This window comes from Myripristis murdjan, chromosome 14, assembly GCF_902150065.1.
Source record: "Myripristis murdjan chromosome 14, fMyrMur1.1, whole genome shotgun sequence".
In the NCBI taxonomy this organism is placed as follows: domain Eukaryota; kingdom Metazoa; phylum Chordata; class Actinopteri; order Holocentriformes; family Holocentridae; genus Myripristis; species Myripristis murdjan.
In genome coordinates, this window is record NC_043993.1 from 18,788,557 (window position 1) to 18,814,897 (window position 26,341).

General features: G+C 40.4%; 1 protein-coding gene across 9 annotated transcripts in view; it reads right to left on the bottom strand.

Annotated features, from left to right (window-relative positions):
• Positions 1-26,341, bottom strand: part of auts2a (activator of transcription and developmental regulator AUTS2 a) — a 333,859-nt gene that overhangs the window by 242,384 nt on the left and 65,134 nt on the right. For all 9 annotated transcript variants that reach the window (XM_030069010.1, XM_030069007.1, XM_030069005.1 and 6 more), the window contains exon 2: positions 8,116-8,328. In XM_030069010.1, the coding sequence (XP_029924870.1) occupies positions 8,116-8,328 (213 nt within the window). The remainder of the gene's footprint in view (positions 1-8,115; positions 8,329-26,341) is intronic.

Below are 26,341 nucleotides of genomic sequence, written 5' to 3' on the forward strand. Positions count from 1 at the left end.
CACCATTCTTAATGCTTGCACCGCTTTTAATCCGTGATACAGTTGTAGAGATGCAGAGTTTTCCACCGGTGTATCTTGAAGCAAACATACAAAAACGAAGCTGACGGTGATTAGTAACACAGATGCAGACATTGTTGCCAAGTGCAACAAAATGAAATCCACAACTTTCTGCGTGTTATCACTCCATGGCGGTAGACTACAGATGGTAGAGAATCTCACGTCTAGCAGAGTGAAAATTTCACCGGTCAACCAAGTAATGCAAATACAAATATATCATTTTCTGGAGTAACTGATTTGCATGCTGTGTATTTTAAGGTTGCTCAAACAGTACTTACCATGAAGCTCTATCAGAATCTGTGGCTGGTTAATCTGGTTTATAGATCCTGCTGACACTTGGTTTTAACATGCATTTAAGGTGAGCAGATCACAAGTGGACAGCGCTAATGCAAGTGTAAAGGACCACAAAATGCACTGTGATCCGATCACTCAAACCACCTGCCAAGGTGGTCTGGGATGCTTTTGACCACATATTATTTGTAGTGTAAATGGTAAAGCATCCTGATGCATCTCTGACAAAGACGTAGTAAATGAAGTGATGTAGGCAGTAACAGAATCTAAAAGCAGAGTATTGAGAGAGTCTTCTCCCATGGCAAACATACAAATTTCAGATTTACCGTAGTCCACGTGAATAACATAATATATATGTTTTTGATGCAACTGCAACTGACATGTTCACATACATTATTGAGGTAATAATAGATAAAATATGATGCATGCTACACTTACACTATTGCAATGAAATGCACTGATTGCAACACTGAGATGCCGCCATTAACAGATTTGCTCATTTTTGAACCTCACGATCTTGCACCCGACAGTGTGGAAAGTGTGTCAGCGTCACAGAGAATCACATCCAAATGGCTGAGAAAGAGACACCACCAGGCAGACGGACAGACGGACAGACAGACAGATGGACACAAAGCAGACAGACAGGCAGGTGGGCGGACTGGGGAGTGAGAAGGGGGGGTGGGGTGGTGGGTTAACATTCGCTATCTCTGAACCCCCCTGCCCACCACCACTATACCACCACGCCTCCCACTCCCCCAGTGCCAGAGAGCAGATGGGCCTCACAGCACGCCCCTCTGTTCACCAGAGCTCTACTACAAAGCGCCACACGCCACAGGCCACCACTCCAACATCACTGAGCAGAATAGAGCCCTACCAGAACAGGACAACACCCCCCACTACCACACACACACACACACACACGCCCGAGTGTTGGAAACATCCATCCATCTTTAAGCAAGGCAACAGCAAACATGTTGTCCCCCATGAGTGATGCAGTCTCCGGGCCAGTCAGTAACAAATGTGTCACCTTGTTTTGACCAGAAACTGTCGTTCCATGGTGACTTTGAGCATCTCCTCAAGTTTTGTAAAAATCCCCTCTGTGTTGTCTGACATGCCACTGGTTTTGGTTCAGCTTCCACTATAGCTGGGTACTGGCACTGATTTCCCAATTAGACTAAATTCTGATTAACGGAGGTACTGATTAGATTCAATACCAACTTTCATTCAATTTTATTCCATACTAATCCAGGTAGGGATATTTCAGTTACAAAAGCAATTTTGCAGTTCACATGTAGCTTTGCTTTTGTCTACTTCTCGACTGGGAGACATGCTTAAAATAACATTTAGCAAAAATCTTCACACATCCGTTGAGAAAGACGTATATTGAAAGGTAATTCTCAGGATTCTAAGACTGTGATTTATCGGAAAACAAATATTTCAACTGAGTACTAGCTTGCACTACAGTTGGGCTCCCTGTTGTGAAAATGTCAGAAAAACCATCAGCGAATGCAATTAATTTGTTTTAAGTTCTAAAATACTTTGTTATTAAGTTACAAAATACATTCTGCTATATTCCTGTGAAGTGAACCATTTGCAAAATTTCAGAATCTTCAATAACTTACCCACAGAAATTCTGTGACTTTCCCTTTATCTGGAATGAACCCTTGCAAATTCCACTGCCTCCATGAACATATGGAAAGAATGCTGAAGAAGGCCTTAAGGCCGAAACGTCATTTAAATAAAAGATATATGCATATGGAGCCAGACTGTGCAATACCCACAATCCTCGTTTACACTTCCTGACAAACTTGCATAATGACTCAGAAAAAAAAAAAAAAAAAAAAAAAAAAAAATATATATATATATATATATATATATACTGTATATCTGGCAGTTGCTGCTCTCATACAAAGCAAAGTTAGTCATATAGTAGCTCATGTTGCAATATGCGAACAGCATGCAAACACACACACATACACACACACACACAAGCTGAATGCCGACTCCCCCATCACATTGCCTTAACACTGTTCTCATGATATGCGCTGACGTTCCCCCCACACACACACACACACACACACACACACACACATACACACTGAAGTCAAATAGAGAGCACTTACATCTGCATCAATTTCATCATGCCTATGTCAGTGTATTTGTTTGTCTGTGCATGCATATAGCTGCATGCTTGTTTGTGCATAAACCAGTTCAACCTCCACACACACACACACACTGACACACATACACACACACACACACACACACACACACACACACACACACACACACACACACGCACTGCCTTCAGCCAAATGGCCTCAAAAAGCAACGGTTAGCTCAATACCCCGTGACCGTCAAGGTCTCTGACTGTTTTTTTTTTTTTTTTTTTTTTTTTTTTTTTTTAAAGAGCAACACTAAATGTAGCCCTAAATCTTGTGTACAAAAGCAAGTTGTGCATATCCAGTAATGCAATGTCACAGGTGACCATTAAACCATAAAAAAGAAAGAAAAGGAAAACACACCAGTGAGAAAAGCTCCTTGCAATTTGAAAAAAGAGAAGGAACTAGAGACTCATATAAATTGCAGCTTGCTACTGTACTCTCATCCATTTCCACTGGAGCTTCCTCTATCTGGGCTCTTTTTTCACTGTGAGGCGATATGTCAGAGGCGCTCATAAACATTTCTTTATACCCCCCACCCTTCCCCCAGAGCTCACAATATCTCAGAGTTCAGCACACTGGGTCAGTGCCAGAGATCGAAAACATTTGCTGCAATCTGTGCTCGACTGGAAGAAGGGAAGAAAAAAAAAAACACCTCTTGCTTTATTCAACATCAAATTCTCTCTCTCTCTTTCTCTCTCCCTCATTTCGTTTAAAATTGGAGGCAAAAAAAGGCAGATAACAAGCAGTCTCCCCAGACTGCAGTTTTCCCAAATGGAGAATTAAACCTTGAGACGGACCTCTGACATTTAAAATGTAACCTTGTAGGAGGACAATGCTTTAACGATTATTTATAGCCAAGCCAAAGAAAAGATAATAGTTCTGCAAGATAACTCGGCGGCATGTTTCTCTCCTCTCCTCACAAAGGACAAAAGGGGGCGGCGTAGGGCGCAGATGAGGATCTTTTCAATTATGCATATGTCATAAAGCGTGACAGATTATGTGTTATTGAGCAATGAGGTTGATAGGTAAATCTACATCTTGCCTGAACAAAATCTATTCTGCGCTATTGAGAAAGGTTAACATGTAGCTGTCTGGGCTTTTAGTTGCCCTCAGAGCCAAAGACAATGAGTGATTATAATCACTTTCAGTATTACCATAACCATTGTTTTGACAATTGAGATTAAGGGGGCCAACTGCAATTTATGGAGCTAACATTGATGACATCGATGCGAGAACGCTTTGCATTTAGCCACTCATTGTTCCTGTTATGGTTTCACGTCAATATGTATGATTAATTTATGCAAAATTCTGTTAAATAATCAAACATTAGTTAAACAGAGTTAAACAGAATAGTAGTGTTAGTTGTGATGTAAAACACAACTGCAAAATTCTAAAATATCATTCCTTAAAATGTTTCATGCCTAATTTTTTTTAATTTTTTGCTTGTTTCCTTAAGTTTAGAAAGCAGTATTGTTTCACAGCATCCCAAATCACCCAGGCCTAGTGTGTGAGTGTGAGTGTATCAGAGACTAAAAGAGAGAAAGAAAGAAAAAAAGAAGGAGGGAAAATACAGTTTATATGTGACTGGATGTGTGAGTGTGTGTGTGTGTGTGTGTGTCAGTGTGAGAGTGAGACAGCGAGCAGGGATGGGCTCCCACCTCAGCCAGCAGCACTAACCACCACTCATGAGCAACACACACACACACACACACAACCACAGCCAAACACGCCCATCTGCCAAAGTGTCTAATACACACACAGACCCACAGACAAACACACACACACAGTGAAGCCTCCGCACACAAGCTTCCACAACAGTACACTGTATGCCATAATTTACGTACCGCATAAACACACAATACCCATCACAGCAGTGTCAGACAACCTTGAAACTGGCAGGTACAGCAGCACCATCTGTCCATTAGGCAGTACAGCGAGAGACATGACACGCAGGCTGCAGTCACGGCCCTCACAACAGAGGCCTGCTGGAAAGGTCACACCGTATTCACACAACTACTATGTGCTATATGTTCTCTTCCACCTTACCGGGTAAAAATAGGAGCCTTTCAAAGCAGCTGGGACAGTTTTCCAAATTACTCATGACTACAGATGTGGTGTTTCATGTATTCAAGAGCAGACGACAGCTACAGCAAGAACATGACCATAGTTGCTTCACTGCAGGAGTAAAAATCTAGCATATAATACAATCAAGATGGAGAAAATTTTGCAAAGATAGAGATGTTTTGTTTTTTTGTTTGTTTTTTTTTTGCATGTGTAATGTGTGATGTTTGACACATTGCTGCTTGATGTTTGGTGACTTTTTGTGCCTAATGTAGGCACTGTGAACCAATCAGTTTCATTTTGTAGACGCTGGATATCAGTGTAAAATCAATTCATCTAATTTGACCCAGCAGCGTCTGAGACATTGAAAGTGAAGCTTAGGGTCTTGTTGGCCTGGTGCTGGTGCTAACGTGGGCCAATCAGGTTTATATTCAAAATCTCTGACCTAAGTGTCAAAATTCAGACCAGCAGAGGCTCAGAAATTGCATGTGACGGACGGTCAATCATGGGGGAGGAATAGAGAAGTTTTGGTGCTACAACATGCACTAGGGCTAAATCAGGGAGCAAAACAGGAACCAAAACGAAAAAAAACACAATTACACACTTCACTATTATTGCCACTGCTACAAAACCTCTACAGAGTGTGTGTTTAAGCCAAAGGTGTGCCTGTGCCTCTGCTTTCCCATGTCTGTGTTGTCCTGTAGCGAACCATAGAAACATGTCCTTGAAGCATATACAGCCCCAGGAACACTGACCCTCTCCTGGAGAAATGGCAAACCATAACCTCTGATTGTCTGTTCTGTGTTTGTGTGTATTTGTGTGTGTGTGTGTGTGTGTGTGTGTGTGTGGCAACAGTGGCAAAGTGCTGTAACAGATAGCCCTTGCTGGTGAAGAGACACCACTGCATCACTGCACCATAAATATTCATCAGTGAACTTGTGACCTTGCCATGCAGGCACACACATATACATGCATGCATGTACCCTTGCAGCTATGTTTCACATTGGTAGAGCGTTTTGACTTTTTTTTTTTTTTTTTTTTTTTTAAAGCAGTCAACCTAACCATTATTGGTTCAGTCGGAAGTCCTAGCTGTGCTGTGTATCTGTAGTGATAAAATACATACAGGTGATCTAGACAATCAGTTGTTTCTGAATTCTGTGTCACTCTTTTCAACAAGGAATTGTACTTGTTTGTACAATAATTATCTGAAACAAGACTTGAAAAAGCTGCTGCATGGAAAATCGTCTACCAAATCATCTGAGAGTGCCCTAAAATGTTTAAACTGCTTGAACACTCCCAAAAGAAAATAACAGCAAGAGTGGCTAACCTTTAAAACTCAAACCATAAGTTTAAGCACCTATTGTTAACAATAACTCCACTAATCAATAGGCCTTCTGTTATACCAGCGTGCTACATCAGGAGATTGACACAGATCCTCCCTTGCCTGCAAATGTTAAAGCATCCTCTGCACAGATCTTTAGCCTTATTGTGACTTAATGCACATGCTGTGACAGCAACATTAATTAACTCCACATACTGCATCTGAATTGAACTGCTCAGCTAGACAGCCGTCACTTAATCAGCGATATTTGTAGTCCATTCAATTTTGTTGTAATAGATGCTGAATATTTTTTTAACAAAAAGGATAGCCCAATGGGAGCTGCCCCTGCTTCCATACCACCAACCAACACACACATCCATTTAAACAGTAGGTGATTTGGGGGTGGGAGTGGGGGTTGCTGTCTGTAGTGCTGAAGTAGCAGACAAAAAAAAAAAAAAAAAGTTTTTGTTTATGAGTATTCAAGGGCACTTTTGCTCCAAGCTCTGTTAATTTCTGACCAGGGCTCTGTTGTGCTGCTGCTGCACTTTCTCTTTCCCCTCGTCTGCCTTTGTGCTAGAGAGTAAGAGAGACCCGCGTCTGCCCGAACCCACTTCTGCATGCCTACCTTATATTAGGACTGCAGGATTATCGAACAGGCCTGGTCTAATCCTTAATATTATAATTGAGATTATAATTTCCATTTAATAGAACTGCTATTAGGATAAATAAATATTTTGTGGAGGCCAATGCTTTTATTTGATGTGCATTAAGCAATTTAGTAGTGCTTCTTTTCAAAACACACCGTAGTTTTGATGGTATAAACTTTACCTCAAATTGTGTAACTGTAGCTGCTGAGTATGTGCGGTCAGCACAGATTAATTTCCTCAGTCACATTACCTGCTCCACTCCCAGGTTAGACCAAATATTTATAGTAAAAACTATATCTGTCGTCATGTCTCCTCTAAAATATTTTTTTGTAGAGGTGACTTGGTCTGGGGTATATTTTCAGGTGCTACTGAATGATCACAGAGATATTAAAGGACTGTTACAGGAATACTACAGGCAGCAATGAGTCACTACACTTTGCTACTTTTCACTTTGATCATTAAGGTGACACTATATTGTAGCCCATACACTATATGGGCTACAATATAGTGTAGAATTGAGTATTTACAGTATATAGTTTAGAGAATATTATAGATCCAAGACGAAACTGAGGGACTGAGAGAAAAAGGCACACTTATGAATCTGTCTGGCACCACAGAAGGTGTCATGGATTTATCGATACACAACACAGTTAGGTTACTGATATTTCTGTGGTTGGGGCTATAGATTCTAACTTACATAAAACTCATTCATATAAAGGCTCAATCAGTCAGGCAGACTAGACTAACATATGCAACTTAACGTCCCCTCTGCCCTGCACTCTTTCTGCTACTAGGGGGTGGATAGAGGGATGGCAAGTTAACAAAGGGGATGCATTTTGGTCGTTTTGCCAACAAGAGGGATGGCATCTCCCCTAAAACCGCCAACTGAGTGACTGTAAGAAACTGAGAAACCTAAGGAAATCACAACATGCAGCCAATGAAAAGTCTGTGAAACTTTCACAGCTGTCAACTACCGAACTTCCCAACAACAAAAACGTCAAAACTGGCTTCTATCTTTTTACCAAGGCCAAACATTACTGCAGGCCCATGTCCAGTGCTTGTGAACTGAACTAACACTGCAGTGAACTGCATCCATCAAACATAATCCCAATGGTTTCATATTTCCCTTAACTATACACTTAATCAAACAAACCACAAACTGGCTGCACTGAAGCAGAGAGAACCGAGTCAAAAAAACAAATAAAATATTGAAGTCACTATACTGACAACTGTGATTTCCAAATGGTGTGTTCTTTTCTCAGCTTGATAAAACAACAAGGTATTCCGGTGCTGCGCTGAACCCCTTGCTACAGAAATCAAGCTGCATGTCAGCGAAAATCTTTCATTTTATTCACACTGACTAAACCCTGAGCATTAGCATCTCATTTTCTTCCCACTCAGTTTTTGGAAAGTGTGTGGTGAAATTACAGTGTGTCAAAAAGACTGTATCCACACGTATCACAATTCATATCCCAACTGCAGGATTTGGCGAGATGTGCCACATACAATCTACTGCAATATGATTACTCTTGTCAAAACTGTGCAGAGGCAGTATAAACGAATTTAAACCTACCATTGTGTGTTTCTTGTGGAGGTGTTTCTTCTTCCTCTTCCCTCGTGTGTGCACCAGGCGGGGGTTGTTCTCCTGGTCCGAAGGCTGATGGTGGTGGTGATTGTTCTTGCAGGGCTCCAGGCTCAGGCCATTGGGGACCCTGGAGGGCCTCTTCTTGTGCAGGGGCCCCGCCTGGTTGTCCATCCGCTCCTGGGGCTTCAGTGTCATGTCGTTCTGCAGAGACAAAAGCAAGAGAGACCCTTCATTAAAACAGAGGAAAGAGCATGTTATCACTGCCACTGGCCATTGTGTTTTACAGCACATATCAGCTGTAACACAAGCCCTATTTAAGAGCATAGCTGTGCTTTTATTTCAGCTCTGCAATTATATGGTTCACTGGCAGTTAACCTAAGCTTCATTAAATCGCCATACCTGAGGAAACCTCCTCTTTAAGATACTTGAGAGATTGCTTGAAAAACACTGCTGAATACCCATTCAAAATAGCCAATTTTGATTGTAGTGAGCAGAGCCTGTGTCCATTAAGTACGAGGGAATCTATTAAAACATTTGGATTTTTCTTTGCTATAAAGCAGTGGTACTTCAATTCAAAGACTTTAAAAGATTAATCCATGTGTTTGGATCAGGGTTCAGTCATAAAAATAAGAATAATCACTGTCCTCTCTATAGTAGCTAGAGAAGTGAATGTTAATCCTTGTGGAGGTTTTTTTGTATTTTTTTTATTATTATTGTGGTGACATCTCTGGTAATAAGCATTCATTGCTATGGTGGTCAGTACTGTCACGTAGTGTCTTTGGATTTTCAGGTGATGAAGTTTGAGTATCTGTAGGTTATGTTGTCTGTAACCCGCTGTTGCTGCTAACAGATACAATACATACAAAGCATCACTGCCTGTGGGCCAGCGGATTTTTCCTAGTAAATGAACCAGTGTTCAGAGCAGCACAAGCAAGAGTTTTTGTGAGCTGGGTATTGGTTGAATCTGTATTTATGTACATGGACAAGGACATTTATGCACATGAAAATATCACAAGTGCCACATCCACACCTGCTCTGGGGTATTAATTAACTACAAGAAACTGCATACTTAATCAGACAGACAGGTAATTAAAACGTATTGAAACTTATTTTAATGCATTTTGCTCTGCAATCTATAAGAACCATAAGAACCAACGGCCCATAAGAAGTTAATTCATCAGAATTCGACAAAACATCTTTGCTATTCTCACAATTCATTCACAAACTTTGCCTTTAAAACCACACATTTTGCAAAGTAGTGCCTCTATTTGGCACGTCTAATCTTTAATTATGAATTTGATTCACATCCACAGACAGTCTGCTCCTCCCGAGCACAGAGATTCTGGAGCTTGTTTAGTTTGTCTGTACCACAAGCATGCCAGAAGTATAAAATATATAAAAGCCTTGACCTTAATTGATCTCTGATTTAGTGGTCTTTCTCTCTCAGAGTCAAGAATGTTTTATTTTTGGCTTTGACCTAAATGAGCATTGTTAACTACCATGGCAACCTGGGCCACTGAGATAGAAAAGCAATTCTGTGGGACTGCTGATTCACTGGAATGGAAATAAGGGTCTGACCTGTTGGCTGACTGTACTAGATTTTGGATAATGTCATTCATTATTAAACTACATTTTTTTTAAAATCCTTTTTTTTAAATTTAGCATTTAAGTTGCAAATTAGAAAAATAATTCATCATTTACACAAAAAAATAATTAAACAGATGAACATGTGGTAGACTATTAGGCTGCAAGATTATGCTGCTGTGTTTAACCTGCCATGTTACCTGTTTGTTGCTTCCCAACAGTCTGCTATTTAATCTCATCATCACTGAGCTATTTCACATACAAGTAATACAAGGATACACCGAGACATCAAACAAAACAACATGGCACAATCTATCTGATGAGTGGGTGCATACTGTTTCACTGCCTAAGAACTTATCTTAGAGTTCAGTGCTAGTTACCAAGTTACCACCGAGATTACTGTAAGGAAAAAAAAGGTGTGAGTTTCAAACAGCACCTGAGCAGTGGAAGGTCTTGCATATGTCATTACTGCACAGTGAGGATACCGAGCAACAGTCAAGGAATGAGAGAGAGGCATTGTAGGCATGATAGAGATGAGTGGAAACCTCTACTGGTCTTGTATTCACCTTCGAGGCATATGTTCTGAGCAGGGAAATAGATGAGCACAGCAAGAAGCACAACAATGTGAAGTTCAGTTTGCCTGTCAACACACAACCACAATACCGGAGAACATTTCTCTTCATAGAGAAAATTGGATTGTGAAAACAAACCAATACGATAAGCCCTGACTCCAATATTGCAAGATATTTTCTAAACAGATGGGGTTATACAGTTTGACAGGAGCAATCGATAGAACAACTCATCTGCCGCTGAGAGACTGTGTAATGTATTGTAGCCATCCAAGGTAAAACTTATGGAACGTATCAGTTCCATTATTTGTACGGGGCAACTTGTTTTGTTGCATTGTGGGTTGCAGTAGAGCAAAGCGCCACCGGTCTAATACCCTCAGGGAGGCATTAAGCTCCTGAAGCAGCCAGTGAGGCAACTGTGACACTTTAGTGTGGAGGCTGACTTGTTGGCTCAACAGCTGACTGTTGAAGGGTACAGTATGAAACTCACACAGCTGTGCTACTGACATGCCAATACCTTGTGAAATACTGTTTTAACAAGAGGGCTGTGGAGGCAAGCGGATTTGAATCTGATGTCATTCTCACACCTCCTATCTTGGCTATCCGACATGAAAAAGACATGAAAAAGAGCAACAACTATCACACGAGTGGGCAGTGAGATTTCAAAAAATAACTTCTTCCACAACTGTAAATGCAATGTCAATACACCCATGCAAACTGTTTGACAAGTTTTCCTAAATTATCTGCCGTGAATACCCTGTAATATGGTTGATGTGGAAGCTACAGGAACAATGACTGCGCAAATGTTTTTTTTTTTTTTTTTCCCTATGATGTTCTTATCACATCATATTGTATCATATAATATCATACCATAGTTTACTATATCTGATCTTATCTTGTCTTAACATATCTTATTTTATTGGTCCTTATATCATATGACATTTTATTGTGTCATATCATATTGTCTTGTATCATATCAGGCCATATCACATTGGGTCATATTGTATCAGATCATATTGTTTGGTATCATACTGTAACGTGTCATATCATATCAGGTCATATTATCTTGTCATATCGTATCAGGTCATATTGTATCATATCTGGTCATATCGTATTGTGTCATAGTGTATCGTGTTATATTGTGTTGTGTCATACTGTGTCGTATCATATCATAACAGATCATAATGTTTTGTGTCATATCACACCATATCGTACTGTATAATAAACTATAGTAACTGTTTTTTTGTTTTTTAAGTTATACTGCTTGTTTTTTGCCCTCTTTGGGTGTTTTCTCAAGTTTGCACCATATGGTTTCATAACATTTAGCCTAAGAGGAATACAGCCATCAACGCTGTGATAGTGGGCAGGCCTCATGCCTCTGACTATTGTTTGGCTTCAGAACAAGATCAACAGGATGGCCTTTCTGGCGCTGAAAAAGTCTAACAAAACTGTAGCATACACAGTTTTACTTACTATTTTTGCTCTCTAGATTCCCCATAGCTGTGCTGAAGGGAATACAATATTAAGATAAGATTATTTTGTTATATTCTGTATTATCAGAAGCCTAGGATCAATGCCCAACAGCTAGACTGCATTGTAGACCCTGTTACTGGTCTCATGCATACTGAGACATTTTTCTCCATTTTGTTTTGCTCAATTCTGTCTCAGTCCATTTGGCAGTAAACTAAAGGGTAAGAACATCCTTGGGGGTGCTTAGGTGTTTGTATTTCTTCTTCCGAGTTTTCCTGGGCAGCACACAAGCTGGAGTAAGCACCAACCTACAAGACCTTGCCTATGGGCATGAAGTGTCACAGAAGCCATACAAAATTAGTATGAGACTCCAAATCCACAGCTTGGTTATGTTCGGTGTATAATATACCTATGAGAGCAAATCAAGAGAGTTTAAAACAATAAACTCCTCACTGCAAGGTTTGCAACACTGGTGTGAAGTCCACCATGTCTCAAGCAGCAATAGTTAGAAGCCAATGGACTACCTTGAAGCCACCTTAGCATGCATGTGGAGCACAACCTTCGAGCGCAAGTGTTAAGGCTCTGCAGTGCTATCAGAAGAATGGGTTGGTGGGTGTGCTGCTGGCACTGAGTCAGAAAGCCATTTCTAAAGGCCTCATTTCTCTCATAGGCAAACAAGTGCATGCGTCAACTAATCGTGTTTGCCTTTTCCTCCCACACTCATCCAACGCAAATAATGCAACATGACATGCATTGTCAGCACAGAAAATAAGTGACAAAGTTATGACGGGGCTGAGAGAGGTTCCATTGTGCCAGCTTTCTGTGTGGTTCTAAGCTGCTAAACCAACTGATTGCCTGGAATAAATTATGCACAACATGTTTTGCTTGTTCACTGAACAATGGCAAGACAAATTCCTTATTTCAGCTTCTTGTGATGGCATTGAAAGGAAAATAACTGCTCAATATGGCTCACTCTCCAGCAGCTTTCATTTCTGTGATTGCCTGGCATTGTACAAATTAATTATACTGTGGCATTTAGGGGAAACTCATGTGTGCAGGTATCCTTAGAATGAGTCAATTCAGAGCTGTTTCAAGCTAGGTGATTTTCTTCAGTTGCATGTTGAAATCATAGAGTTTGTTGCGTGGAAATAATTAATATATTACATCTAATATGAGATAAGGTTTTTCCCCAAATCAAACATCCTGTTAAATAGCGTACATTAAAGCTGCAGTGATTCGTCTTAATAAATTTACTTAACTACTTTCAGTACTCATTTGTTATCAAAGCAGATAAACAGATACGCTTGTCAAGTCAAGCTGAAGTCTTTTCAAACTTGTGTACTATCTAAGGGCAGAAGCTGCCTGCAGTAGATTAATACAGAGAGCTAGATGCAATTTCCTGCCCAATATTCCAAAGCAGCTCATTAACAATTCGCACAGAGAGAGTGAAGAAGCTCTTCCAGAATAGGCGACAAATTACAATGCTTTGTCTTGAGCTTGCAATAAATGTGGAGCAGCAAGACGACTGTACGCAGGCACTTTCACAGTCATGGAGGGTTTGAATGGAAACAATGAAATGCAATGCCGGCCAAAACAGAAATATGGTTTTAAGTAAGAAAGCTGAAATGAGTCAGTGCATAATGATGAGGACTGGATAGTGAACACAATGTGGCCACATAGTGGTTTAAAGTCCAGGAGCAGGGCTCAATAATGACTGCTGCATGTGAGGTCCTGCACTGAGTTTCAATCAGTGATGTGCTTGCTTTAAAGTAATCATGTCAAACTCCTACAAACAAAAACATCTCCCATGTATTCCCATGTGTTCATGGGACAGTAAACACCCATCCACATGAAACACTGAGTTGGCAGCCTTGTACCCTCTCAAACTAGGCTGCGATAACTTTCCAAAGATCTCCATTTGGGCAGCTTGTGCCATTACACTATTAGCAACTTCTCTTGGAAAACCATTAGCTCTATCATTCTTTTTTTTTCTTTCTACCTTTCTCTGTATGTCCCACATTTCAGGTTTAATTTCAGCTCTCTGCTCAGCTCTGTAATTCCTTCTTTTTCACTTCATTCTCACTTGAAACTGGCCTGGTGAACCTCCGTCGCCACCCCTCCTTGTGCCGGGGCACTCTGAACTCACAATCTACAGTAGTAGCTTTAACAAGCTGGACCTTCTCTCGTCTCTCAGAGCCTGCTGGCATTTAAGATGCCAAGGAGACAGGCTTGTGAGAGCCTGATCAAAAGAGTCTGATCAACTTCTCTCACTGAGACAATTTAATTAGTTTACACAAACTAGGCTCCCAGCAGAGAGCGAGAGTGGGTGGCAGACACAGGAATAGACAGAGACGGTGAGAGGGAGAGAGAGCACTCAAAAGCACCAGAGGCTTAATGAATCTGGCTTCCCATGATACTGCTGCGTTCAGCATCAAGCTGAAAGCACATCTGCAACGGTACACACACGCATGCACACACACACACACAAACATGTCTCACAACTGTCTGGCTGACAATACAATAGTTAACTCTACAAGACAATAAACAAAGTAAACAATAATTAACGATCTAATGAATGCTAATAAAGACTGATAAGTACAATCTCTCCTTGTGGGATACACTAGGACAACAGCTCGTATTATGTCCAGCCATCTGGTTAACTTGAGCAGTAAATTCTCTGCCATTCTTTAGAGACTCTTTCACTTGGTGATCACATTTTCAGCGGGTGAGAAATAACATTAAGTAAGCTCTGAGTGCTGCTTGTGCACCAATGCTGATTTTTGTGGTAATGAAATCAATTGAAGATGTGATAATAGCAACTTTAATAAAGAGCAATTCAAGAGTTAAAACCTATGTGGGAATTTTAGATACTTACAGTTGTCATGGAACCAGACCCTTATGGGAATGTTCAAAAATTAGAAAGCCATCATGTTGTTCAGAGCTGTCTGTGTTTTGTAGAATAATTAAACTTGTTAGGGGTTCAAGCTCATAGGGCTGAAACCCTATTGTTTTTGTACTGGTTTATTATTATTATTATTATTAATAATACTGTTATTGTTATTATTATTATTAAATTATTATTATCATTATTCCTTCTTCTTTTTCAGAAATGTTTTCACAAATTCCTATGAGATGGTAAATGGTAGTGACATGAAATTTTGCACATTGGTTGAAGGTTGTGTGCAAATGCTCCCCTGATGCTACACTACAGCCTAATGGGGGTACTACAATTACTGATCAAAATTTGGAACTTTAAAAATTCATAACTCCTATGCCGTAAGTACGATTTACATGAAATTCGATACAGAAATGCATGAATCCTCACTCTACAAATTTGCCTCTACAATCCATTAGGTCTGCCATATTGGATTTTCCACCATTTCAATTTTTTTGAAAAACAAATTTTTGACATCTCCTCCTAGACCGTCGGTCTGATTCCCCCAAAATCCACTGAATCATCATTGAAGCTTACTAAATGCATAAGGCTTGTTGATATTTTATTTCATTTTCAAAATATTGACCAATTAACTTCCTTCATTCAAACCGACCACTAGGGGGCACTATAAAGTTTCTTCGAAATCAAGGACCCGTTCAGGACTTAGCCTTGGTACTTAGCCTTGGTTCAGGGGATGCCTTGGTGAGCCACCAAGGCATCCCCTGAAACATACCCTTGAAGTTATTTTTAATGAAGCTGTTGGTCTTTGTTTGCTTTGAACCCAGGAATTGCCACTTGTGGCTATATTTTCCATTGTTTTGTTGGTTGCCTGTTATTTTCCTAAAGTGAAAAAATTACATTCAGTTTGTCAAATTTGGCAACACTTAAATGTGCAAAATGACCCACCTGTTTACATGATTGTACACACTGACAACTCCCCATAAAAATCCTGGCTGAAGTCATTTATTTATTTCAATTTCCAGAGAGAAATGCAGACACTGGAGTTGTCTTAAAACACACACACTTGTCCCATTATTATCCTGTCCCATCACTATCACATTTAACCTAATTGCCATCATGCCTCTGCGCTGCCATACCAGATTGTTTGTCACAGCCATAGGCTGTTCTATATTGCAGATAAGATGAGGGTTGATGATAATTTGCACTGCATAAACTTGTAAGTTGTGTGGAATAGCTTATCAAGTTATATTCAACCAGTTTGGTGTGTATCAAAAACGTTTGTGGAAATGTCTGCAAGAGCTTGGTGGTGGCAGCACAAGATTTAATCTAACCTGCACTGGGTACTGTGCATAATTGTGAGGTGCTTTGAAAGTGTGCAACACATTCCTAAAATTGAAGGCCACAGATGGAATGACATACTGCTCCTGTTGCCTTAAGATGGCCACAGGGATTTAATCAACCATAAGTGAAGTGCTTCATACATCCTACAAGCAGTCGTGGATGACAGATACTGGTTAGGATCAGCACTTAATCTATCCCTGTACATAGTCAGCCCTACTGGCATTATTGTCTTACTCTAATTAAAATCATGTTTTGACATGCATGTGTAAGTGTCTACACTATGTAAGACAAATTTATATCAGCATTAATCAGGCAAACAATGACATGCATAAAAAAGGTTTGTCAGATTTTGGAGAGATCTCCAAATGGAATTTCTGTATCCACTTTGTTTCCTCCAGCATGGAACGTCACTGAGCTTCACCTGTGTCCTCATGACAATAAGGCCTCTAGTATTCATGTACATTTTTATGGCCCTTGATCGTAGACCATTATACAAAAGGCTACAAGCCCCCACACCATGTTATCTGTACAGTTCAGCATGCAGCAAAGGCAAAGTTCTCCCTACAGCGGAGATGGAAAATACCTGTGTTAAACTGGGACCCACTGATGGTAATGCAGCACCGCTTAGCTTTCAAAAACCATGTAAAATAATTCTATGTTCAATAGTTGGTGCCATAACAGAACCGTTTTCGCCGGTGCACTTGTACGGTACATATTTCTTATGGTCACAACTCAACTTTTCCTCCAATTAAGGCCAATACTAGTCACAACTGAATCCATATTTGTCTGCAGAGTTAGAAGACCCTGCGGCTAAAGTTCCTGCTAATAAGAAGAGCCAACCTGCTCAGGAGCCTGCAGCACATTTGGCAGTGTGCTACAGGGCCGTCTCTGTGCTGTGACTGTCAAATGAAGGAAAATGCCAAAAATGCCTCCTTAAAATCTTAAAAAAAAAAAAAAAAAAAAAAGTACCTTGAATAATTGAAGGCCAAGGTGGTCGATCAGGCTACATGTATGACTGTTTTGTTCAGAGAGCAGAGACTGACTCTTCCTCAAGCAGGTGACAGAACGAGATTGAGATAATCACCAAGGAGCTGAAGGAGAAAGCTCTGCTCTGGGACATAAAAGAAAGGAATTGGGAGAGAAGAGAATTGCAGGAAACAAGCAAAAATATCCATGAGTCAGTTCTGTGTCTGCGTTTATCATCTCATTTGTGAATTTCAGCCTGATTGTGCTAACTGTTGCAGCAAAGTTGAGGTGCTGGTCCCATCTTGGAGCACTGTTCAGCAAAGTTCATAATTATCTTATCACATATGTCATATGATGCTGGAATTAGATGAAGCAATTTAAATACATAAACTTAATGGTTTAATACACTTTGTTGTAGTTCTGTTCTAATTTCAGATCTGATTCTAGACCAAGTAAAGCCCGCCAAAGGAAGCCAAGAGCCTTCACAAGTACCACTGACTTTCCTGTTGGGGGCATGTTACCTGGTTCATGTTCACTGTCAAAACTAAATTAATGAATACTGACTATGAATATCTTTGGCCAAGGTTGGAACTGGCTTGTTTTAACATTTTCTAAAAAAAAAAAAAAAAAATCATCAAATCATTTGGTTTGAGGTAATAAATCTTACTGACTTCAAAATGACACAGGACCTACATGATAAAACAAAAACACCACTGCTGCCTACACACAACATATTCCAAAAATAAAGATCCACCTGACCGCCCACCTGTAGCTTTGTATGCCACAGGTGGGCGGTCAGGAAAAAGGAAAAACTGTCAAGAGTGTCAGGAATGTCAAGACTGTGTTGATGGTGTTTGACCAGGGCCTCAAGATTTCAAAAGATTCACTTTTTTCCTAACTGCACCATGCATGCATTGTATTTACTCTGTTTAATCTGTCACAGTGTATGGGTTTCAAAGTGTCTGACATCACTAAAGACAAACACTCTGTTGACAGCTGGTGAGATGATCTGCAAAGGTATCACTGGGTTTGGCAAATATGATAATTAGCTAGTCTAGATCGACTATTTTAATTTATCGTCATGTTAATCAGGTATAATATGACGATGGATCGCTGCGATGGTTTACAGAGACCTTCATCAATCACCTCAATAATAAAACCATGTGCTGTCATGATGGAGTGACAGGTGCATTATTTTGAGAGGAAAGCTTTATCACACCAAAGCTTTATCACAAAAAAAATTTCATTTCCAAACTAGTATCTATAGCGACAGTGAAGTATTAAAGCTCTGTGTGGTAAAAAAAAAAAAAAAAAAAAGATGTCACCGCAAAGAACTGACACACACACACACACACACACACACACACCAGGCAGACAGCTTAAAAAGCCTCAGTTAGTGGCTTTAAATACATTTTTGCACTTGGTTGGCGTAGAGTGCATTCAGTTTCTCACTGAGGCCGATTCTGAACAATTATAGTCCTTGTTCCTTTTGTATTTGATGGACATACTAGTTTCCAGTCTGTGCTTCTTAGTGTATTTGCTAATGTGAATGTTAAGAAAATGACTGGTCTTCGTGGAATAAATGTCAACATAAGGGTAGAAGTGAGAAGGCGAGATCTATGCTGATTAGGCCTCAGGCAATTTAATGAGTATGATATCTGACTATGTTCATACATCAGTCTTAGCCGAATCACTCACACAAACGCTACAGTGCAGCAAGCAGGAAAGTCCTAGTATTATGGCCAACAGGCTACCCACACTAGTTCACATCCCACATACATACAGCTGATCAGTACATAGAAAAAATACATCTATTGATACTATATCTGAAACCACCACCCCCTGATGTCAGGTCAAATCATTCATTCACCCTCTTCTATTAACACAGCCAGCACACACTGACAGGCAGCAAAACTAATATAACTTGCTCGCACACGCATAGGCTTATCGGTCCAGTAATACTCAATCGAGTATCAGAAAAAAAAATGGGAACCTGTTCTTCCAATACGCTTACTGGCATGACGGCAGGCAATAAAAATGACTGCACTGGATCGCGCATTTGCATTTACATCATCGTCCTTCAATATCATCGGCAAGACAGCTGAAAACAGCATTCGAGATTATTAGCTGCACATTAAACACTGCCCTCTGAGCGGTGGCCGTTACACCGAGCGTAACACCTGCTATTCTTCTCCAAAACAAACTGAGAGCTGCGCTCAGTCGCTGCATATTCAGTGGACGGGCTTTGCATTCAGAATAATCATGCCAAACATTCCTCTATTAGTCCAAGATTATGGCTGTCCTACGGGAGAGGCATCAGTAAAATCCAACATTTAAGCTTTGCTCCCTCCTCTTTTAGGTGCTACTTTGATGTTTTTGTTGCTCAACACTCTTTCCAATCGCTTACCACATTTTTACTGGCTAGCAAGGGTGCATATATAAAAAAGAGTCATATCAAAGCATTTTACACATTTAAATACTATGCTGAAAATGCAGAACTGTAACATCTTTATTTTGTAAGTGACAAGCCCAGCACGGTAAATTATCATTTTGCCACTTTGCCTCAGTGGTTGCTAAAAAAAGTGAAGGAATATGTCAAACAGTATTTCATGGTTGAAAGTGGAGCAGTCAAGAGCTCAATCTGTGAAATAGACATTCCTCTAGGAAGAGATTCCTGGTCTAGCCTGCTTAGTCATATACTACTACCTAGCAGGCTATCTGACGCTGTACGCCCAGTGCCAGCAGACATAAAAGGGGCATATAATTTCTAGAAAGAGCACTTCATTGGCAGCTTCAAAAGGTGGAAAAAAAGGAAGAATAAATGATTTGAAATCCTACATTCCCGGGCAAACAAGAGAGGGGATGCTGAGGCAGCTGAGGCAGAGCTCTATACAACAGATGGACAGGGCGCTTACTTAGCCCTAGTTAACAAAAAACAGTTGCGGATGAGATCAACTACTAGGAGCATCAAGTGTTTCATATTGCACTGTTATACTGTTATCTTTGTAGAGCTGCAGCCGGAGGGGAAACCGCAGGCTGAAACCCAACTTCTAAACTGGATCCCCTTTCAGTGCATTTCTTTCTTCCTATAATCCTATTCTGAAGGTGCATCTAGCTTCTGTAGTGTCTCGCAATGCATGCAGGTGCTCACACACACACACACACGCACACACGCACACACTCACACACACACAGCTGGTGAGCACTTTCAGGTGCAGATAAGCCAGTGTCTGCAGTGTACGCAGAAGGGGGGTTGGGAGGAGGGGGAGTTGTCTGACGCTAGCAAAGCATTGCAGGCAAGCAGTAAATTATTCCCCTGACAGAAACACCATCTACAAGATGTTTGTTCACCTGCCTTTGTTTCCCTCTTCCTTGTTCATGATAGCACTTTCCCAGCAATTGTGAGCACAAAAAATAGCCTCCACTTTATAACATGCACACACGCACCCAAACACACATAGAGACCCAGCAAATTTCCTGGTACAAATCTCATCATTGCAGGGATTTTTCCATTTGAGTCAGAAGGTGCATGAAAAAAACAGACGAGGGGATATCCTGTGTAAGGTGATCTGATTTCCTGATTGTGTCTGGTTGTTCAACAACTTCAGATTCCCGGTCAGTTCATTTCTTTCTGGAAGCGCTGACAGGACTGAGGGGAGCTGGGGAAATGAGAGATCTCAGCGAACAGGTTCCATTTGTATCTTTCACTCTTATCAGTCGTCCTGAGAGAAGCACATCAACTGATTGGCCCGAGTGAAACAAAGCAACGCGGGCCGCGCACGTCATATCAAAGACAGCGATCAAACGGCTGCGTCGCTGGGCATAATAAGCAGGCTCGGAGGATGGGACATGTCCAGAGTGACAATACAACACAGGCTGCCAGAGCAGACGGGAGGTTGGAGTTAGTCCTAAAACTAGCTAAAAGTATCTTTCCGCCTTACAACAGTAGCCATATTGGCTGCAAAAAATCGTACTAGCACCAAAGTTAACAGATCTGTATCCATGTGTATCAACAGATCTGCATCCATGTGCATTTGTGGCTGTGGCTCGCGTGCATTCTGTACATGCGTTTTCAATGCGCAAATCAGACCTTCTGCAATGAGCTCGGGACTTAATGAAAAACAAACATATTCTGTGTGAGCCGCAAGAACCCCCAACATTTACCCCGATTAAATAAACATGAGTGGCAGATCCAGCCTGTCAGCCTGGGGTTTCTCGTGTTAATCACTGAGCAAGCAGCGCAGGCACCGTGGTCCTCTAACGGGCACGGAAGGGTATAAATCCAACAGTGTTTGTGTTGCAGCGCTACAGATTCAGAGCACATAACGGGGAGGTAGTCTAAGGTCACCGAAGCCTGCGGAGGAATATTCCAGACCGAGGCGTCAGTTTTGCGTGCGGTGACGTCTGAGAAACTGTTTGGGTGGATATGAATAAAAGGATTTGTCAGAGTCCCACAAGCAAACAAAACCAAGATAATATGTACACTGACCATTTGGTTGGCAATTTGAATAAACAGAGCGTAATGCGTAGCAAGACAAAGTGCAGACCGCCCTGATCAAATGAAGACAAACAACAAGAAAGAAAATAATGCAGCGAAACAATCCCAGCTGAAGCAGCATCGTGGGGGGATTTTACCCTTTGAAGCTGCCCTCATCGGCTTAAATAATTACACCTAATTGCTTACAGATGTAATGGCAAATGAACCATTTGCTTAAACAGGCAGAGGGATTGCTCACAGTGACTGCACAGGGTCACGCCTTTTATTGGATTCTGCCATTCACTATTACCAAAGAAAATTTACTTTCTACAAAATGGGCCAATTTGTTTAGCTGTCTCCAACTGACAAATCACTAATTTTAAGCAAAGAAATAAATCAGCTCTTGGCCAGGCATAATGAGGGTTATTCATAGGGCACAAAAGAAACTGCATTCTGTGGCCCACTAATTTCAATTTGCTACGACAGTGATTGCTGCCAAGGCTGCACAACATGAGAGAAAATTATGTTGTGATTATTTGAGTTAAAATTACAAATCAAATGATAAAGCATTTGAGTTAACGTCTGTCTAGTCTTTGTTGTAAGACTTAAAGGCACAGCACCTGCGCTCTACTAGACATAAATAATTATAACAAATGATGCAGCTGCGTCATAAAAATTGAAGCCACTGATGCATTTTCAAAAGTTAGAAGTTTATCTGCTTCTCTTTACATACACCTCTGCCTTTGTAATTTATGCCGTAATAAGGAAAATTAATACAGAATAATGCCTTTTACCTGTGTTCACCTCTTCATGAAAAGGCTACACATGCCTTACATTTTGTGCATTTGGTGCACAAAATGTAGCAACACCTCTACTAAACACTGTGTTATATTATTTAAAATTTATGAATCACCTTATAAAACATAGGTGCTGTTTCAGATGTTGAATCAGAGCTTGCGTTGAACTTTGGCTGTTTTGACTACGCCAACGTTTTTTGCAAAGCACCTCAATAAGTCAGCCTTAGCTATTTATGTGCAAAGTGCATGACACTGGATTCTCCAACAGCTGCAGATCAGTCTAACACATTTGTGTACCTGGCAGTGTGTGAACGAGAATGATAAAGAAAAATATGCAGCTGGATGCAGTTTAGATATCACACATGTTCAAACTGCAATTACAGTTTCATTTGATAAATCATGCATGTCATAACTGCCGTGAAATAGCTTGTGGTATATGTTAACATCACTGCCTACAGTAAATGTTAAATACATTGTGCTATATGTTCAATGGATCACGCATACATTCATTTAAGTCTCAATAGCAAAATAGAAAAGTGTCAGTTACACATTTCATTATTTTGAAAGAGCAGATAGTATCCCTACGTTTGATATCAAATCCCCGTATTACAAAAAAAGAAAGAATATACCAAGTCATTACTCAGTGACAATGACAAGCCTGTGTTTTGTAAGTAAAAAAAAAAAAAAAAAAAGAACTTATATTTCAGTGGTATGATAAAAGGATTTGTTCATCTAGAGCCAATATGTTACTCACTCTTCTCTGTTGTCATCCGTGTTATGTAACAACATCAATTTCCATACTGCAGGTAACATTTGTGTGGCTGCAGAGCTGCTGTTTTGTGTCCTTTTCATTCAACTCAGCTGAAGACCAAATTCCACACTGGCAGCAGGGGCTTACATCAGTACACTCCTCTCACCGAGGATCTCATTTATAAGAAGCTGTCATTTTTGTGGCCCAGACAATGTGCAGCTGTAGAATGCAGAATAGAGCCGAATACAATAATTTAGGTCTGCTGAGGTTTAGAGGTACAGCAACAACTTGAAACCCAAGGGCATATTTTAGTATAATTTGTTCAAACATAAGTAAAATCATTTTTTAAAAATAGTAAACCTTAATTTCGAGATTCGAAATATGCTGCCTAACTCGCGAAGCCAAGGAGCCGGTGGCATTTTTTCCACCATGGCGCCCTTATATGAATAACCTTGGCAATATGCAAATGACCAAATGGGATGATAGCTCCAAATCCTCTCCACCCATCATGGTGCAACTGGTCTGGTAAGCATTGTAAGCATCAAATTGAAAACATTCAGCCATGACAGTCTCAGCATCTAATGTCATACTAAAACATGAACTTGCAGTCTTTTCACATGAATTAATGTTTGTTTTGCTACTCTCCGCTGCCAGCTGATATAACACAAGAGTAATTTAACCTATTTTCAGTTCATAAAAGCAGCAGAATTGTCTGGGAAAAATGGTGCATAGGAGATGGTGTGTTTTATGTTTCCAGAGGTAACAGTAGTTTCAAGAAGAATTGAATGGGCAGCAAGAGCCACTAAGGGTGAGCAGCCACCTACACCCCCTACACCTACAGAAACTCAAACTTCAACGCAACATCCAAGGAAAAATAAGTCACAGGAATGGACACTGTTTGATTGACAAATGATCTCTGGGGAGTGCACTGCAGAATCCCCACCAATGCAAACTTAATATTAAAAATGCTGCTAAAATAAAACCAAATAAAATAAAAATATATAAGTGTTGCCGATAACCACTTTAATTACACAGATGAGTTTAATGAATAACAAGTGCACCTGTACCTGCAACATGCACTGCCTTGAATCTTAAGAACCCCCTCTTAATTCAGGATGAGGAGATGAGAAGCAGATAAATTGTGCAATGGTGGCTTTTGTCACCTCCCAAGTACAGAACTATTAATTCACTTGGAGAGTCTATGTATGCTTTTGTAGACCATTATTGTTTAAAAAAAAATGTGGCCTTGTCTTCTGTGTGCGGTGGAGCCAGGACAACAACCACAGAGGGAAAAACAGTCCTCTCCTGGGATTTGGGGAGAAGGGAAACAGAAATGCTTGATTTCACTCAAGCTGCGGCTTTGTACCTACAGCTCTCGCTCCTTTTTTTTGTTTTCTTTTCTTTTTTTTTTTTTTTTACACCCCCCCCCTTCACCTCTGTGATTCACAGCAGAAAATTGACTCGGGGAGGGAGTGACTAGTGGGTGATGTCTTCCTGTGAAGTCTTCCTGTCCTGAACGTGTTTCCCTCCTCCTTGCTGCCAAAACCAAACTGCTGTCAGGCACCAAGGCAGTGCTTTCAGAGTGAGAAACTTATAGCAGTTGGTGTAATTCTTTCTCCCTCTCCCTCTCTCTCTCTCCCTCTCTCTCTCTTCATACTACACCAGTGTTTGGTTAATGGCATCTGAACAAAAGAGGCCTCGCCATGGGCTCTCCAGCTGAGGAATGGCTGTTAGATTAGCCCAGCAGGCTTACACAACAGGCTCCAGTCTTGACTACTGTAACAGTCACTTTTTCATGCTCAGACCACAGTGCAGCAGGAAAGTAACTCTCTCCATATTATCACATCTGATGGTTACATGGAATCATTTGCTTCAATGCGTACAGAGGTGCTATTGAAAACTTAGTGTGAGGGCACTCGGAGAAACCCATCGTGCAGAAATAAGACTGTGGTTAAACCCGACGGCACTGCACACCCTGCTATCATTCCTCCGCTCTCCCGTATCCAACCCCACACCAATGACGTGATGCTTCTTTTGGGACGCCACAGCTTCAGACAGAACGGTGGAGGTTGCTTAGCAACTGGGTAGAGAAAAGAGGATCATTAAACTGCACTGATGCTCACTCCATCCTTCGCTATGTATCTGAGTACTTGTTGCTCCAACCAGCAGCAAATGAGAATCTTCCCTCAGATGAACTTTGATGTCTCAGAAATGCAGCGCAGCAGCAAGGAGGCACGGGATGCCAAGAGTGTTAACCTCCTGAAAGTATTCTTGAAAAATAAATTATAAAAAACGAGATAGTATACTAATAGCAATGAATAAATGAGTCAATTAACTTTCCAAAAAATAATGGATAATGAGGCAATAAGAGGGCTGTAACTTCCCACTTGACACGCTGTGCCTCACCTCGTTTTTTTTCATGTAGCTCTTTGAAATATGCAAATAAGAAGCATGTCGTGATTAAAACACTACTCATAACTTTGTAAAGACACTGGGCATGACTAATAAAAATAAAAAGCATAATACTGAGTACAATGTTTGCCGAAAGCTTCCAAGAGTTCTTTATCACCTGCCAATAAACCCTGCATTGACTCTTCAGAAATGAAGAGTTTGGGCCCCAAGTAAGATAAACACCGCAAAACTGAACCTCTAAAATGTTAACTAGCATAAAAGTACAACTAATAACAGAATAGAGTTGAAGTGTCAGGCAGAAAACAACTGATGACTACACAGCAGTGACACTTCTGAAGATGAAACTGAGTGTTATTCATTAAATACTGACTGATAGATTTAAGGAACCAATTACTTTTTGAAATGGATATAAAGCTCAGAAATAAAACATTTCAAATCAAAACTTTGTTTTTTATGGGTATATGTATGTGTAAGATTAGATGTGATACTCTTTTATGAGCTACTGACTACATTTAATTGCAATTTCAGTCAAAACTTTCTCATTCAGAGAAAACGGTATTCTAGAAAATGGCAACTGGTCAAAAAGCCAGAAATATATTATACAAGTTATACATTCATTAACACAGGCTAAACAAGTTCAAACCCATAAGTAAACTATAAAAATTAAAAATGTCTTCACTTAGGATTCAACAATCCATATTTGGTGGAGTAACCCCAACTCTTTATCCCAGCTTTGATGCATCTTGGCTCTACACAAGTTCTTTCGTTCTTTCTCCAACTTCTGGCACAAAAACTCAAACAACCTGGAAAGCCTGGGCTGCCTCCAAGTGTAGGTAGTGTAGGAACCACAGCCATCTAAAAATACAGAGTTGTACACTGCACCATTTAAGAATTAAACCATCAAAATTAATCGATTGATGACATGTTCCATGCAAATCAATCTGATAATGT